At 42.4% G+C, this 16,571-nt stretch overlaps 1 protein-coding gene across 1 annotated transcript in view; it reads left to right on the top strand.

Annotated features, from left to right (window-relative positions):
• arid2 (AT-rich interactive domain 2) overlaps positions 1-16,571 on the top strand; it is a 39,546-nt gene that overhangs the window by 4,741 nt on the left and 18,234 nt on the right. The window contains exon 5 of the mRNA XM_005460425.4: positions 11,143-11,276. Within this exon, the coding sequence (XP_005460482.1) occupies positions 11,143-11,276 (134 nt within the window). The remainder of the gene's footprint in view (positions 1-11,142; positions 11,277-16,571) is intronic.

Below are 16,571 nucleotides of genomic sequence, written 5' to 3'. Positions count from 1 at the left end.
GTGCTCTTGTGTCACGAGAGCCTTCGGAGCTGCTTTCTAAAGTTTATCTGAGGCGGCTCGGTGTAGTGGATGTCAGAGGCAGCGGGCAGCGAGGTCTTGTCTTGCTTCAACTGGCTCTGATAATGAAGAGACTATTCTCTCCTCCCTGCGTGCTGTTTTTTTTCTCCCTCTCTTTAGTTTTGCCTGGCAAAAAGTGGGTGAATGTTGTAAACGCTATGGAGGAAATTTCTCTTTGGCTCTCTCCCAGGGGGTTCAGAGGTCACAGGCAGGTATACAGGGTTGTACTCAGTGGAGCTGGTTCAGATTCAGTGTCTGTCTCTCTCTCTCTCTCAAGGACACTTGAGCTGGGTGGATGTTTGCTAATATCAGTTAACCTTGATTATCCAGTTGAATGACCAGCTGTAACCACTGGCAGCCTGGCAGTTTGTGAGCAATGTTTGCTTCTTTAACCATTGTGAATACACTGGCGACAGTTTGTGTGTTTTATAAGTGATGATTAAGGGCATTGTCAGGTTGGGTGCAGTTCAGTTCTTTTTTTCTTTTCTTTTTTTTAGTCTATCTTAAACAGGCCCATCTTAAAGTGTTCATTCCTTATTTATTTTATCCACTCTTTCAGTTATTTTCCAAGAGTTAGCAGGTAGAAGTACAGCTCCAAAAATCTTCACCAGGATCGTGCCGCCTGTCGCCCTGACTTCTTTTCTCTGAATGAATGGGATGATCATGATGTGGCCCCCCTCTCTGGTCAGCGCTTCCCACTCAGCGCAGAGTAATAAGCGGCGCTGAAGTTCAGTGCCAGCTCCCACTGCCATCTATTTGATATCTGAATGTCACTGTAATAAGTGAGCGACGCGTGCCAGAAACATTTTTCCAGCTCGTTTTCAACTTGTTGGGAGCGCCGCTTTGACATCAATCCTCACCAATGGCGCTGATTTCATTTCAACTTCAGGGGCGGACGGATTCGCGTCTGGATCAAAGTGCCAGCTTCAGATCACTGTGACACTCTGAGGGCGCAGTCAAGATGCAGCTCTGTTTTCGGCCTTGTTTACTGGCAGTGTCGGGGCACGGGATACATATGTAAATAAGAGGTGCGACATTAAGAAAATCCCTGATCAGTCAGTCAGACATACAGAAGGATGTTGTCCAAGGGTGGGCGGTGACAGAGAGTGTTAAATAATATATTGAATATGGCCAGGACTTGTACACAACATGAAAAAGTGTGAAAATTTAAAGGGATTTAAGGAGTTTGGGGAAATAATAGAACAGTCTGCTACATCACTGCAGCCAGTTTATACGTTTCCCCTCTGTTCCTGTCAGCCTGCTACTGTTTTCCCCCTTCTATAATTTGGCGTATCTTTATGTACTCTGCCCTGAATTTTGCTGGATTGGCTTCCAGTTACTCAAGACTGCTTCCACTTTTTCCCATGGCTGCAACGATTCAACTGATTCTCAGTCAACACAGTTTCACATCTCTCACGGTTTTCTCTTCCATTAGTAGTTTCATATTATTTGGAAGTGGTTTGGAGCAAACTTTGAACCCTCACAACCTTTTTTTTGTTTTTTTGTTCCCACTAAAGCACCATCATGCAGTTTGTTCGGGCAAACTCTGTAATTTGAGAGTGAATGAAGAGTGTTTTGAAGTAAGGCCTCTCTTGGTGTTGCTTTAGTCTTCGACTACTTTTTGTTCCCAAACTGAGGTGTGTTGTACCTAGAAACCAAGTCAGGTGACGGATACCCCGCTTCAGCCTTTGTTTGCCCTCACTGCTGCAACCCCATTGGGAGGAAATAGGGCCCTTGAGCCTGACATCAAGGAACATTCACTCCAGCTTCTGCGAAAGCTCAAATGGACAATTCATCAGTTGTTTTTTTTTTTTTTGTACTTATGGCTTATTCTGGCTTTCAGTAACACATTTAAATAGTTAAACAGGGAGAGTTTTCAGAAAGCCCCTCGTGTTATATTTACTTATCCAAATGCCTTCTTTAAAAATGCATTTATTTTGAAATCATAAGTCTGATTTGATGAGCACATGTGACAGTGATCTGTTGATGCGTTCATTCATGAGTGTTTCAAATTGGATTCACCTTTTAACTCATGCTGTGCTTATGAGTTTGCTTTTTTTTTAATACTGTGGTTAGACAAACAGAAACAGGTCTTTGTGTATACTACTTGATGCTGAATCAGCCGACACTAAGTGATCTGTCTCCAGAGTTCAGCAGGGTGCTTCTTGTGCAGACCACTCTTTAAAAGCTAACAGCAACACGGAGAAGCAGGTGCAATCCCGTTCTTGGGTTTACTCATTTCACTCAATAGTAGGATGTTTCACATCGTAATGCAATTCCTCTTCTGTTAGCTGTGCATCTCTCAACCATTTCTGCCTTGTGACCCTTCTTTTAGACCCCTGCTTACTCATGACCCCTGCAATTAGAAGGTGGTACAGTCATGTGATTAATGCAAATTTATGCTTATTTGAATGTATGTTCTCAGGAGACATTGTCAAATGAATAGAATCATGTCAGCCTTGGGGATCTTGTGTCCTGTCACTCTGTCTGCATAGTGAACCATGCTTTGCCCAAAGAGACCGAAACCTTTTGAAGTAACTGCAACTTTCAGGGATAACGTCTGTTAATAGATCTACATTGCACTCATAGAATGAAATATAGACATGGCTTTTGGTTTGGGATGCTTTCACTGCTGCCGTGTTGGTGTTTTCAAACTAGACGTGACGAGTGGGGAATGGATATGACTAAAGCTCATTGGTTATTGAGTTGTCGGTCTCACAAAATTCACAACATGGACTTTATGTTGTGGTTAGTCTTTTTTGCCCCCCCCCCCCCACCCCCCCCCCCCCCCCCCACCCCGGGGTCGCCCCCTGGTGTGCACTGAAAGGATGCGTGTCTAAGGCACTTGTACCTTGACTTTGCTTTTCAGACCCAAAAGCTACATCAATCTTTTGTACTGTCTGTGGTGGCAATAGGTTTAGATTGTGTTATTCATGGTAGGTTGCATTTGTGTGCATGTGCACTGCAACAGAAGACATGCATGCAGTCGCAAATTAAATATGAAATCACACCTGCAAATGTTTGTTGTTTGTTTTTATTTGTAGCCACGTATGGGCTTTGCCTCTGCTATTGTGGCTTTGGTGAGCATGACACATGAACCAGTTCTCCACCTGCTGCAGGTTCTGGTTAGAATGGCTTTTCAGAGCTAGTGGAGCTGGAGTACATCTGGGTATAGGACGAAATCCTCTCTGGGGAAGCAGTTAAGGGCTGATACTGGTCAGGGTAAATATGAAATGGGAAAGGCTGAGGTTTGCTGGTTAGCAGTAACTTGCAGAATAAGGGTGAGAAGGGGCTATGAGCCATCTATTAAATAAATCTCAAATGGTGGTGCCCTCTTAGAGTAATGGGTAATGGTAAAAACAAACAAGTTGATGAATGTCCAACAAATCAGCTGTTACACGTTCTAGACCGATCTTCCAGATAAAGTGTGTGGAATCACTGCTAACGACACATATCTGTGCAGTTCGTTAAACATCAGCTCTTCAGCTTTACACAAATGATATTCTTGTTTCTAGAAGGCAACAAACCAATGAAAACACAGCAGTGAACTATTGCCCAGCTTTTGGACTGCACACACATTTTACTAGCAAGTGTTAATTTTCACACCTTTTTATGAGATTATGCCATGTACCGTGATGGCTGTTTGGTGCCACTTTGCTTCCTGTGCCATGCTGCACAGCCGCCTGTAAGTTCTCCTGAAACATCTGGATGAAGTGGCCTTTGATCTGGCTTGCATTAGCTCTGTTTGTATTCCTCCTGCTTCATCCGAGCTGCTGCTCAGGATCGCCTAAATGAAGATGAGTTATCGAGAGAGGCATGTGGACCAGTGCCACCTCCTGTGGTTTTATACGCATTAATAGACAATGTTGCACAATACAAGAGCAAACCTTCTATCACAGATAACATCTGAAGGCTCTTGGGACTTTTTTTTTTTTTTTTTTGGGTCTGTCTGTAATTTGACCTGCCCTCCAGCAGTGTTGGCCACCACTGATAGCCTAATCTCCTTCTCTCAGTTTCCTTGCTAACAGGCAGATGGGCAGATGTACTTGACAGAGCTACAACCAGACTTTACCATTTTCTTAAGCTCTTTAGCAGAACTGCATCACTTGGCTTGCGCTTTGCTTTTAACTGGAGTTTATTCTCTGTATTTAGTCAATCCCAAGTCGATAGCAACCCGTGTCTTAAAAGAGTAAATTCTCTAAAGAGTAAATCTCTAATGTTCTAGTGTTGGAAGACACCCGTGATAAGATTATGTACATGCTATGTAGACAATTAAAGCAAGCACTAGTAAGAAACACTTTATAAGCCCATACAAGTGTTATTGTTTTCATAGGCCTTCTCACGGGAGACTTTGACCTGGGGAGGCACAGGCATATCACTGATGGCTGCATTCAAATTGAGGGAAGGTGGCATGCAGGTTAACCGTCACGTCTTACTGAAGCGAACTGAGCCATCATTAATAGATGTGGTTTCAAAGTCGTGAGCAGTCAAAGCATCTCGTGCAGAGAAGATCTATAGACTGATGGTCTGAGTGAGGAGGGGTGGGGGAGGCAAATTACAAGAGAGCCAGAGCCAGTTGGCAACCTAAAGCTGAGCACGGTCCCGTTAAGCTAAAGTAGCACTGACCGCAATAAATGTTTTCTGCATGTTGTGTTTTAGGATTGTGGGCCACTAGTCGACCATACAGGTAAACTGCATGTTGCTTGTCGGCCACTAGAAGTACGAGTCTGTGTACAGCTTGAGTTAACTGATGATTCCAAGGTGTCACCTACAGGTACCTGTCTGTCTGTCCGAAGTCATTATTCTGCAGGCGTGCCTCCCAGGTTAAGCTTTTTCTCAGTTTTGACACAAGTGATCGAAGCATCTACCAATAAGAGTGAAGGAAAATAGTCATTGACATAGTAGTAGGGTTACCTTGTCAACCAGAACCTGATGGGCAGTTAGCGACCAGCCCACTTACTGGTCAGACTTGCCCCACACGTGCTGTGTGGACGCCCCTTAAGTGTCTAAAGGGTCTCGTTGCTGCGTTTAGGACCCGTAAAGGCAGATGGGATGTGATAAAGAAATGAAAGCAGATAACTTTGGAGCCAAATGAGAAAATGTGTCTGCTTTTGGGAAGGTTTTTATTTATTTATTTTAAATGACTCTTGTCGCTCCGATCGCATTGGCCACACACAGTAAACATGTGTCATCGTGTGTTATGCACAGCCTAAAATGCCACATGTATGAACTGCATTTAAAATACGACTGTTTTACTGAAGAATGTAATTAACTGTTTCAAATGGCTCTTAAACGCACACACAATATTTGTACAGACTGTCTCTAACGTCATCCATTAGACTGTGCTCAGTTTGAACTGTTTTCTTCCATTCAGACTAATCACTTAGTCAGATTTTTCTTTTCCCTCCAATTTTATCAGCCAGACAGTTAATAGCCTAGAAAATCCCTCAGTGTAATATTGCAGTTTTTACATTTATTATTATATAAACAAATTTCCTTAGTAATCAAATTAGGGTGATTGTTTTGGGGGAAAAAAATAGAAATACTTTTTGATTTTTTTTTCTTTTCAGGGCAATAGTGAAACCCACAAAACCAATCACAGCTACAGTTTGGATGGATCTCACTTTAGCATGTTCTGAATATACAGCCATACCAGTGATTCATCCTACTATTTACAGTGTTACAAAATAACCGTTTTTAGACTAAATGTGTGAGTGGTCTCCATTTCCAAGGCGATGATGTGCCTGCATGGTGAAAAGCTATCATTGCAAAGTCCGACTTAGCCGAGGCATCCTTTTCAGTGGAAAGGGCCCTTTGACAGCTTATGTCAGGATTTTCCAAAAAAGATGTAGACACTCGGGTCACACTTTTCCTTGACGAGCAGCACCTGAGTTGGTGGTGTTTCTGGAGGAACTGCAAAATTAAAGAGTTTGGGCCCAGGAAACGCTGCTACACTCTGAGTTACTATCCCACTCTGATTGGCCAGACTGATAAAGCGAAACACTTCTAGCAGTGATGCGTTTGACTTGCATTGCTTCCATTCAGCAGAGCACAGTGCCAGTGTGGCGCTTTTCATTCTCAATGCCATATTTTTATTAGTAGATTCTACAGAAGTGGCTTTGCATGACTCACAGTTCAAAATCATCTTTATATGTCTCATACTGGGCATCGATACATCTCTGCTTTAGCTGCTCTGCTTTTAAGGCGGCTTTCTTCTGACTGTCCACCACTCGTAAACAAAGCAGTGCATGAAATGACCATATGAGGATTTCTGTGCTTACTGACATCTTTCAGCGCCAAAAGGAGAAAAAGTGTGCTGATGTCAATACTTGAAATTTTGGTCTTTTTTTTTTTTTTTTTTTGTAAAGGAGTGTCCACCCTTTTTTATATGCATGTAAGAAAGTGAGGAAAAGATTGGTCTTCCTTAACCATTTTGCATCATCATGAGTCAGTTGACATGCATGCTCTGTACTGGCTTTAAGTTGAACAAATGGTCAGTGCTGTCAGTGATCCCGCTCTCAGTTGGCTCAGTGACCTCCATAATCACTCCCGTGATTATTAACAAAGTAAACCACCCTCAGCCTGCGCCGGGCAGCCAACTCCATTAAACCCCAGCAAACATGTCTCTGCAGAAACTGGCACTACGTGTGTGTTTGTAATCTCAGCGTCCTCGTCCAGCAGGGGGCAGTCCACTCTCATACACTGACACGCATTGGGGACATTTGGGTAGTTGAGAGTAACTGAAGACAGGAGTGCCCGATCCCTGATCCAGATGTCCATAAATAACGCTGCACTAATGACAGTAGCTGTCTGCGCCGGCGTCTGCTCATCACTGCTTGCGCTTTGCCAGTTTCCCCCATGCTGGTGTGCTCAGCCCATTTATTTTGGAGGGAAAATAGGCGCTCTGTGACAACAACAAAAAACATGCACACACTTCCCTAAACGGTTGTAGTAATATTGAGGCAAGCCCCAGCGGTTTGTGCTGCGTGGTTGTCGTGTGCTACTGAAGCTGCAGGGGACTGATGTTTCTCTCAAAATGCGTGCACAAGGGTGGGAAAAAAGGGGAAGTGCAGGCACAAGCATCTGCAGCCGAGTCCTCTCCCCTCTTCCCATTGCCCCCCCCCCCGTTTTTTTTTTTTTTTTTTTTTCTTTTCTTTCTTCATGCTTGTACTCAGACAGCGGTTGATGACGCTGCAGTCGGGAGTGGGCCCTATCTCTCTCCCGCTCTTCCTCCCTCCCTCACTCTCTCTCTCTGCAAATGAAGGCTGAGTGTATTTATAGTCCAGCGTGTCACCCGGCAGCCAGCGAACGGGGGATTACCTCGGCCACGATGAACTAGCAGAGCCTAATTCAGAAACAGCACTCGCTCGGTGACTCACAGCCACACAAGCTGGGCTCACCATACTGGTAATACTAAGGTATTTTTTTTTTTGTGTGTGTGTGTAGTTTGTGAAGATTTTCATGAGGTATTTATGATATGTAGGAAAGTCTGAATCTGCAGTCACATGCTCATTCAGAGCGTTTTTTCTTTTCCCTGCAAGTTGAGTGAGAAGTTCCCAAGAATGAGAGGGAATTTGCTGGATTTCGCCTCGCAGCTGCTTCACATGTTTCTACCTTAGATTTTCAGCAGGTGAAAGTGAGGAAAATCTAGATGTAGCTCATTCATTTGAAATCAAAGTCGCCTAACAACCGGCAGTTCAGGTGCATGGAAAGTGCGCCATTTAAAATTTAAGAAACCATGCAAAGCCCCCCTTTTACATGACTGTGAGAGGTGTGCATGTTATGCAAAGACGTTACTTTCTTTTTGTGTCCTTATTTCCATTGTACGTCATTCTTTACTTAAGACTTTAGAGCCCATAAAAGGATGTTTAGCTCCTTTGATTCCCTGCTTTGTTTCTGCAGGTCTTTTGCTTGTAGGGCAGTTTAGGACTGAACATGAATTCTTGCATTTTTGTGGGGGGGGGAGAAGAATGTGCTGTGTTTATTGTGTTCCCTTTTCCTTTGGCGAGTTGTGAACTAGTTGAGTATTTGCATGATTCGGTGCCAGGCTGATAAGTGACACGGTAAGGAGCTCGACTTCACATTTTAAAGAACCGGTTTAAGGGCCGCAGCGCTGCCGTGTTGGCCTGTTAGTGATGCTGGTGTTGCAGACATTTGCTTTTAGCTGCCGCACTCAGGGAGCGAACAAACTTGGTCCTAGTTTTACGTTAGAGGAAATACTGCCTATATCACCTTGTTATGCAATGAGGTGAAGTCAGATCACTCAAAGGTAAATGGGTAGTAGGCTGCACACCCTCAAGAGAGTTTAATTGCAAAGGGGCATTTCCTTTTGATGACACAAAGCAGTCCTCATAATAACACCAGCAGGTAATGCTGTAACATAACATAGTTTTAATGGCAGTAAAGTGACCCCAAAGGCCTCAGGACACAAGCATTCTTGTGTACAAGTCACATTCATTGCGGATATTTAGTTGAGTTTTTTTTTTTGGTTTGTTTTGTTTTTCCTTTTACTTGTATTGCTTTGAGTTTAATTTGAGCACATTATTTATATAGATTTTTATTGTTTCCAGTGAAAGCAGGTGCTGATCCTATCTTGTGTCCATCGTCTCGTTCTTCAACTCTGCTTGTAATTTGAAGCGTGTTACGTTAATTGACATATTTCCCTTATGGCCCAGTATTACTGTAGTTACCTTACTCTAGTATCTCTCAAATAGTTTATTGTAACACATTTCCCACAGAGACGTCCAGAGTCGATCACATCAACGTTTGCTCATCCTAGTAGGAGACGCAGTGACACTCAACCCATGCATTTTTAGTTCTTCAGCTGGACCAGCTGTGAATCATCTGTTTGCAACATGCATAACAGCAGCAAGGAGAGTCTGCAGAAACGATGTGGGCTTTCCTCAAAGAGACTCTGCTTTAGCTCTAGATTAACTGAATCTGACACACTGCACTAAATCCCCTCTACCTGCTAGACTTATTAGCCTAAATAAATCACAAGCGGACATAAAAGCATTCATCTGTAAATCAAAGTACCAGTGGTATAGGCCATAACAGGAAATATTAAGAATATGTTTTGCTGACAGGACACAGACTGAAATGCTAGGATGGTTGCTGAGTAGCTTACTAGTGTGACTACAATGTGTAATGTTAGTTACAGTACATTAGCTTTAAGCATTTATCTTATGTTAGCCATTGTAAACACAGGGGGACACGGCTGACTTCACAGCAGGAATGTCAACAAAATGCTAAAGTGTGTTTAAGGATGACTTGAGAATGATGTTAATACAAACTGAAACTCATTCACCTTGAGTTCTGTGAGATCTTTTAGGTGCTTTACTAAATTTGAAGCATTTTCTTATGTGGTCTGAAAAGGATGATTGCATCATTTGCATGTTATCATTTGAGAATCAGTTATCAGCCGTTGGTTATCCGGTTCAAACGCAAAGTGCTTCCGTACCCGACTCTCTTCTTATCAGCCAGTCTGTTCAGATCTGTGTCGGCAGCCGCACTAGTTGCCATCTTCCACGTGTAGTTTGTCCTATCCTTGTGGGTTCTTCTTCTTCTTCCAATCAGTGGCTGTTTGCTCAGTGAGAGATTACTGTGGATGTGGTCAGCTGTATCGTCTAGTAGCTGTGTCATTGAGGATAGTAGTACTTCAGTGAGTCGTATACACAGTTTGGCACTTTACAATATAAACCTACTCCAATATAACTATGAGAAGTAACTACAGTGTTATTTTCTTCCATTCCTTTTAGTTTTACTGTTTGGTTTTTTTATCGGGCATAGTTGCACATGTTTAACACTATCTGAAAATTGAAGAGTGGACTTTTCACTATGCAAGAGTGTGTGATTATCACAGGGCATTATTTGTGTTGTTTTTTGTGTGGGTTTTTATTTTTCATCTTTTCTTCTTTTTTTAAAATTTTTTTTTTTTATTATATAAAGAAATCATTGCCAGTTGTGCTCTTTCTGTCTTTGCCATCACAGCTACTCTTGTTTTGCGGCTTCTTCTCGATGAGCTATTTAAAGCCGTATCACTGAAGGAAAATTGTGTATGAAGAAAAGTTATTTGTTGTTTTGTTCCCCAACTCAGAGATCTGGATTTAGAAAAAGCTGAAATTGAAAACAGTCTTTGCGTTGCCTCTGTTTCCTGAAGCTTTAGAGCTGGGATGTCAGAGTGATTTTACACTGTGGCACACATCGGGCCCTCGTTGATCTTATGCAGGCCGGACCAGCGTAAGCTCTCCTTTCTGTCGGTGTAAAGTAGTTTAGTGACACATTTAATCCCTCAGATATTTTTAAATATCAGAAAAAGAGGTAGAAAATGATATCTCTGTTTTTCAACATGGTAAAGAAATTATGCTTTGGGCTTAAAGTCTAAGAAATAAATGTGTAACATCATTGAAAAAGTTCTGTTAGCTCAATGCACAGACTGTCCTGTAATAAAAATAGCAAGATTTTGTTAATCTCGTCTTTTTGTGTGTGTTTGTTTTTTGTGAACCTACTGTAAAAGTCATACATTTCTATAGTGGATACTGAAAAAACTGGAACTTTCTGTCATTTAATTGTTGCATTACGCCTTTACTTTGTAGTATGAATGGCCATGGGTGGAGGTCTTTTGTTCAGTTTATTACAGTTAAGAGTAATAAAATTCTCCTCCTTCTCATTTTCCAAAGCTGTCCAGTGGGCCAGGTTGGAGTCTTTAGCGGACTGATTCTGGCCCCCCAGGCCTTATGTCTGACACCTCTGCTTTATAGCATACTTTAACCCATTTTAGCTGTTAGTGACATTTTGAGAGTGTTTGTAGCTTCTTCTGTATGACCAGGAGCTGCGGAAGGAAATGGAGACAATCGCAGACTAATGCATTTTCCCGCTAGTCCGGAATTTTGTTTGCCCTCATTCTTAGAACAGCTTCAGCCAACAACTAACTTAAAACTCTAAAACATCAACTTCAGCCCTTCTGTGCTCTCAAAAATCTGCCCGTGTGCATTTTAAGAAAACACACCTTGCACCTTGAAAAGGAAGTAGATCAGACGTTTGCTTATCGTCTTTTCCCTCTCTCTGTATCTTCCCGCTGCACAGATACTTGGAGAAGTATGAGAAAGTCCACCACTTCGGCGAGGATGACGAGGAAGCGCAGCCGGGGAATCCCAAAGCCTCTCTTCCAATCGGTGCAATTCCCAACTCTTATAACTACCAGCAACACATTGTATCAGGTAAAGTCCTGTCTGTGATCACTGTGTTTCTCTGTCACATCTGTGTCATGTACAGGTGTCCAGTTTCTGCTTGCATACTTTTTCTTTCTCACTTGTTATTTTCTCTGAAGTTCATCCCGTCTGTGTCTCGGTCTCTCTCTGCCCTTTGGCTAACTCAAGCACTCAGTCCTCACACAGGCTTGATTGCAGCAGCGCATCACTTCATCAGCGCTGGGTGTGTGCAACGAATGCAGAGCTGATCAGCCCTCAGGTCAAGCATATGCATAGAAATATGACTTGTTTCTAGGATTTTTCTTTTTTTTTTTCATCAGTCTAATTTATTGTGACGATTCAGAGAGCTTTGTCTCCGATAGTGTTAGATAACACACTGTGGTGCGTTATAAATTCATGTGAGCGTTTGATGTTCTGGCATCAAGCAGGCTTTATTTCCTTGTTCTGCTGTGGAGGTTAGAAACACTAACGAGCTCATGTGCCGTTTACTTGGAGGGTGCAGTTGAAATCATGTGATACAGCCTTTTGTAAAACGTCTAACTGTAATTTTACTAGTTTTAAACGTCTGAGCCTTTAAGCATGCGTGGTGCATCCTTATGTGTTTTTCTCGGCAGTCAGCCTTTGTGCTTTACACAGACGCCAGATCCGCCTGCTAAGATGCAGGGTTTTTGTTCAGACTGGGTCTGTTAAGGCTCGACTATACCTCAAGTCCACCAGGATCCACTTGGATCCGTCTGATGTAGAATTACAGTGATCGCCAGGCTTAATGCAGATGACCTCGTGCCTGGTTGTTTTCCTGACTGTGGATAATTTACATTATAGTGCAACTACCCATGGCAGCAGACTTTGAATGGACTTCAGAGAAGTATAGTAGGAATGACTGCTCAGCCATTGGATCACCAGCTGTCTGTGTCGACAACTGCCTATAATCAAGACTTTATACTCTCTGCAGTCCAAATACTCCACAGGAAACCCCCTCAGTCCTGACTCTCCTGGCAGGGCTGGCTGCAGTATATTACAGGATTGCAAACACCCTGTGTTGCGTCTCTTTACTGCTACGTGTAGTTACTCAGTGAAGGTCTTTGCCAGGAAAAGCCAGACATTGGTGTCAGCCCAGTTTACCCCACACATAGACTTTGCTCTGCTTGGCTGCACAGGTGCGTTAACTGTTGTTAACGAGTGTATTTGGTGACTTATGTCGTTTTTGGTCCAATCGCCAGGTTGCTCAATCTCAGTCTTTCAGTTACTGCTTCAGAGAGTCAGTGTCTGCCTTGTTAACCTCTATCTGCAAACCTAATGACATCTACCAGCCAGTCAGTGTTGATCTGTGATGGCTAATCAATTTGTTGCTGAGAAAGATTGCATGATGAAGAGCTCAAAAACTCTAAAATATGAGTGGTTTTTTTCCCTTTAGAGGTTGACTAGCAATCTAAGCATGATTGGTCTGTGTACGAGTAAAACCAACGAGACCAATGTGCGTTATTTTAGCAGAAATCTGCATTTTGGTCTTGCATCAGGATAACTAAAGTAAACGATCTGTGGGATAGCCGAGCCTCTCTGCTGTTGGTCCAATTCACGACTCTGCTTTTTTTGTACTTTTCATTGAATCCCTTTTTGTTACACAGTGACTCATTTAATTCAGTTTTCACCTTGCTAAGTGCTGCTGTGTTTGAGCTGAGCCTGCGAAGCGTGCAGTGATTTGTCTGTGCCTTTTTCATTTTCTCGGAAGTTGCTTACACACACCTAAGCGTTGACTAATTATTTTTCAAAGCCAGGCATGCAGCCACTTTCTTTACAAAAAGCAGCCCCTGAAGAGTTGCGTTATATTTCACACAAAATGTTTCTGCGTATGCATCCAAGGCCAGCCTCTTGTCTGTTTTGTCAGGCGGGGCTCACACACGCAGTGTGAGATATCCATTAGCCTCACAACGTTGTAGAGCTGACCGCTGGGCTGCTCTCAGAGGTAATTGACTGTCCTGACAACAGTTATTGATGAAGGGAAGAGGGAAGCACTTGTTGGTTTTCCCTTTGCCTCACTTTAGATTAGAGTCTCCAGCCTTTCAGTCGCAGGCTCTTTCCTCGCTGCCCGCTGAGCTAATTGACTCCAAAACACGACCATGGAGGGGCAGAAAACACGACAAATGGTGGTGAACTAACTGCGGCTTGTAAGGGGTTTTTATTTTCCCCTTCCACCTTCATTCACTAGCCAAAGAACACAGTTACTCCCCCATAATAGTTGTTGCGGAACACTTGTATTCCTGCTCTTTTTCTAAAGCTTGTGATTGTAAGTATTATGTCGTATTGAGCGGCGATGATTCACTAATTCTGTGCTTGTAATACTCAAACGGTCTTGCATGCCCTTGGCTCAAACCATTAATTTTAAATCAGTTGTAATCTGTATAATGGAAGGAGAGCTCATGGTGACAAAGTGTAACAGTTCTGCGTAGCTTTACGGCGACTCATTGTGTTATTTTCGACGCCCACACCTTTTATGCTTGTGGTTCTCTCAGTGCGTTGTTTTCACCATTAAAGCTCGAAACAGCAGCTTTACATTCACCCAGCTGTAAGCAGCACACAAAGGTGGCAATAACCTGACCACCACGGAGTTAGAGCTGCAACCACCAATTTCATCATGGCTTCATTGTTGGCTTAATTTCTCAGGGTTTGCCTATACAGTGGAACCCCGACTTACGAAATTAATTCGTTCCCGAGGGTCTTTCATAAGTCGAAAATTTTCGTAAGTCGAAGCACCCATCGCGCCTTTTGAGTTAACGATAGGCTATAGGCTAATTGCTAATTGCAACAACAATATGTCGTTCAAGTGGAACAGCGAAGTGCAAGTACGAAAGCCAAGGGGTTGTCACATGATTCGGAGGGCATTGTGGGCATTGTAGGCATTCTGGGTTCAGCCAATCAGAGCCAGTGGATTTCTTTACACGGGCATTTTGCCATAACACGGGCAGAAATATTACCGTTAAGTGCCTTCGTAACTTGAATTTTTCGTTAAATGGGGTATTCGTAAGTCGGGGTTTCACTGTAAATACATTAGCACTTAACTTACAAATGAATTGGAAAATATTTTCATCAACACATTTGACAAGTTGTATATTTAAGAAGAAAATAGATTACAGAAGATTAATGAATTCATCAGTTTGTTGCTCTGCTAATTGCAGCATTAAACAGCCCATGCGGTGATTTCCACGTCTGTTTGAGGGAATAAAGGTCATATGATTGTTGGGTTTTTCTCTGTACCTATGAAGCGCCTTGAGGCGACTTTTGTTGTGATTTGGCGCTATATAAATAAAATTGAATTGAATAAAGATGACAGGCATCCGGTATTCATTTGCTTGATGCGCACAGAGATTTCTCCATATTCTCTTAAATCTTTTGATGGTATTTGCTGTAGATGATCAAAGGCTTTGCAATTTTATGTTAAGGAACACAAATGTTCTACAATTTATAGACAGTTTTTTGCAGATGAGTGGAACTCTGGGTCTCTAAGATGCTCTTTTTATACCCAGGCATGTTACTGACCTGCTGCCAGTTAATCTAAATAGTTGCAAAATCTTTGTCCAGCTGTGTCTTTTTTGGATAACTTAGTTTTCTAGCCTTTTGTTGCTGCCTTAGAATTCTTTTTTCCCCCCCATTAAATGGTAAAACATCTGTTTAAACATGTTTTCTTTGTTCTATTGTGAAAAAAATATAGATTTATGAGCTTTTAAAATCATTTCATTGGTTTTATTTAGATTTTATACATCGTTCCAACATTTTCAGAATTGGGTTTACAGAAGCTTCATGAAAATAAGGTTTTGAGCCTAAAAAAATAGTAGAAATCGTAGAGTCTGTAAAAGTACCGTCTATTGCCCAAATGCAAACTATGAGCTCTGTTTCCACAGGATAGGGGGCTCATGATTAAAGGGCTCTGCTTTTAGAAACTTTAGGAATCACAAGTAAGTCTTAAGTGTGAGAACTATGTGGTCTATTAGCATAATATGGACCTATGAGGTCTTTTTAAGATGGCATGAATATTTGCTGCCATGCACCAAACTCAACGTTTTGGGAATCATCTTTGCAAAACTTGTAGTTGAGACTTTTGACAGGTTGCTAGCATGCTTGTAGGCTTGGCACATGGTCATCTTGGCTATATTATTTAAGAGTTGCAGCGATAAATGGTAAATATACATTTCTTTACCTTATTTTATGAGCTGATTTAGATTTTTTTTTTTTTTTTTAAACATTTTGATGCTGATTGTAAATTCCAACATTTGAAATCATGCCATCTCTGAACATTTAACTACTGTAAAGCTGATTTGACACAACAGATTCCGAGTAGCCGCTGCCGTCTGATTAGCTGCTGGGCCATTAACAATTAACAAGGCTGCTATTGGCTGGTTTACAATGTGTGTTTACAATGTATGGCTGATTTATCAGCTGCCAGTTTCCATCATGACAGCAAAGCTTCGAAGCACGTGGGATGGCCCTCGTGTTATCATTGCAACACTTACTGAAGCTGGAGCTACCATAAAATTGTTTATGAAGACAGATATTAGCGTCCCGTTGGTGTGATCATGCTCAGTCTTGATGCAGTGTTATATTAATGGGAAGGAGGATTTGAATGAAGGAAATGAAACACTGTTGAACCATGTGTGAAATAAATAAATAAATGAAATGATCCTTTGCATGCTTGATGGCAAAAAGGTATCTTTTATTCACAATGACACTGGTGTGTCTGCAGTGAGCTGATACTGGCTGATTTTTGTGCACTGCCTCTGGTAGATCTTTGAGAAATGAAGTGCACTTGTACCACAGGCCCTGAATTTAAATGTAACTATATTGCATAGTGAGCGGTAATTATTTGACAGCTTCTCCCGAAACTTCTCACCGAGCCTCTCTTTTCTCTGTTGTCTCCAAGGCCCGCGACAACTGTTAATTCATTCCTGCTCATAAAGCCTGCACCCGTCAGACGAGCCGATGTCTATCAGTCCTCTGCGCCTCTGTTTGGCGGCTGGCTCGCTGCAGGTGCTGGAGGACAAGCTCAGGCAGGCAGCTCCTGAATAGAGCCGTAGCTGCTATAATGGCAGCTCAGCTGAATTACATTTGGCTTCACAAACCTTTTCAGCATGGAAATCAGATTCACTCAGCAGGACTCCCCCTCTCTCTCGCTCTGTTATGATTGGTTTCCAGAGGCAGCAGTCTACAAAGACCCTGCACCACAGTGAAATAGCCACTGTTTGGGGGAGGGAAATGACACCTATGCACACAAAATGATGGATGGCAGAAAATCTGGCAATAGCACAGGGAGGA

This window comes from Oreochromis niloticus, linkage group LG17 (genome assembly GCF_001858045.2).
Source record: "Oreochromis niloticus isolate F11D_XX linkage group LG17, O_niloticus_UMD_NMBU, whole genome shotgun sequence".
In the NCBI taxonomy this organism is placed as follows: domain Eukaryota; kingdom Metazoa; phylum Chordata; class Actinopteri; order Cichliformes; family Cichlidae; genus Oreochromis; species Oreochromis niloticus.
Note: the sequence above shows the minus strand (reverse complement) of the source record. Positions and strands in the feature narration are given on the sequence as shown.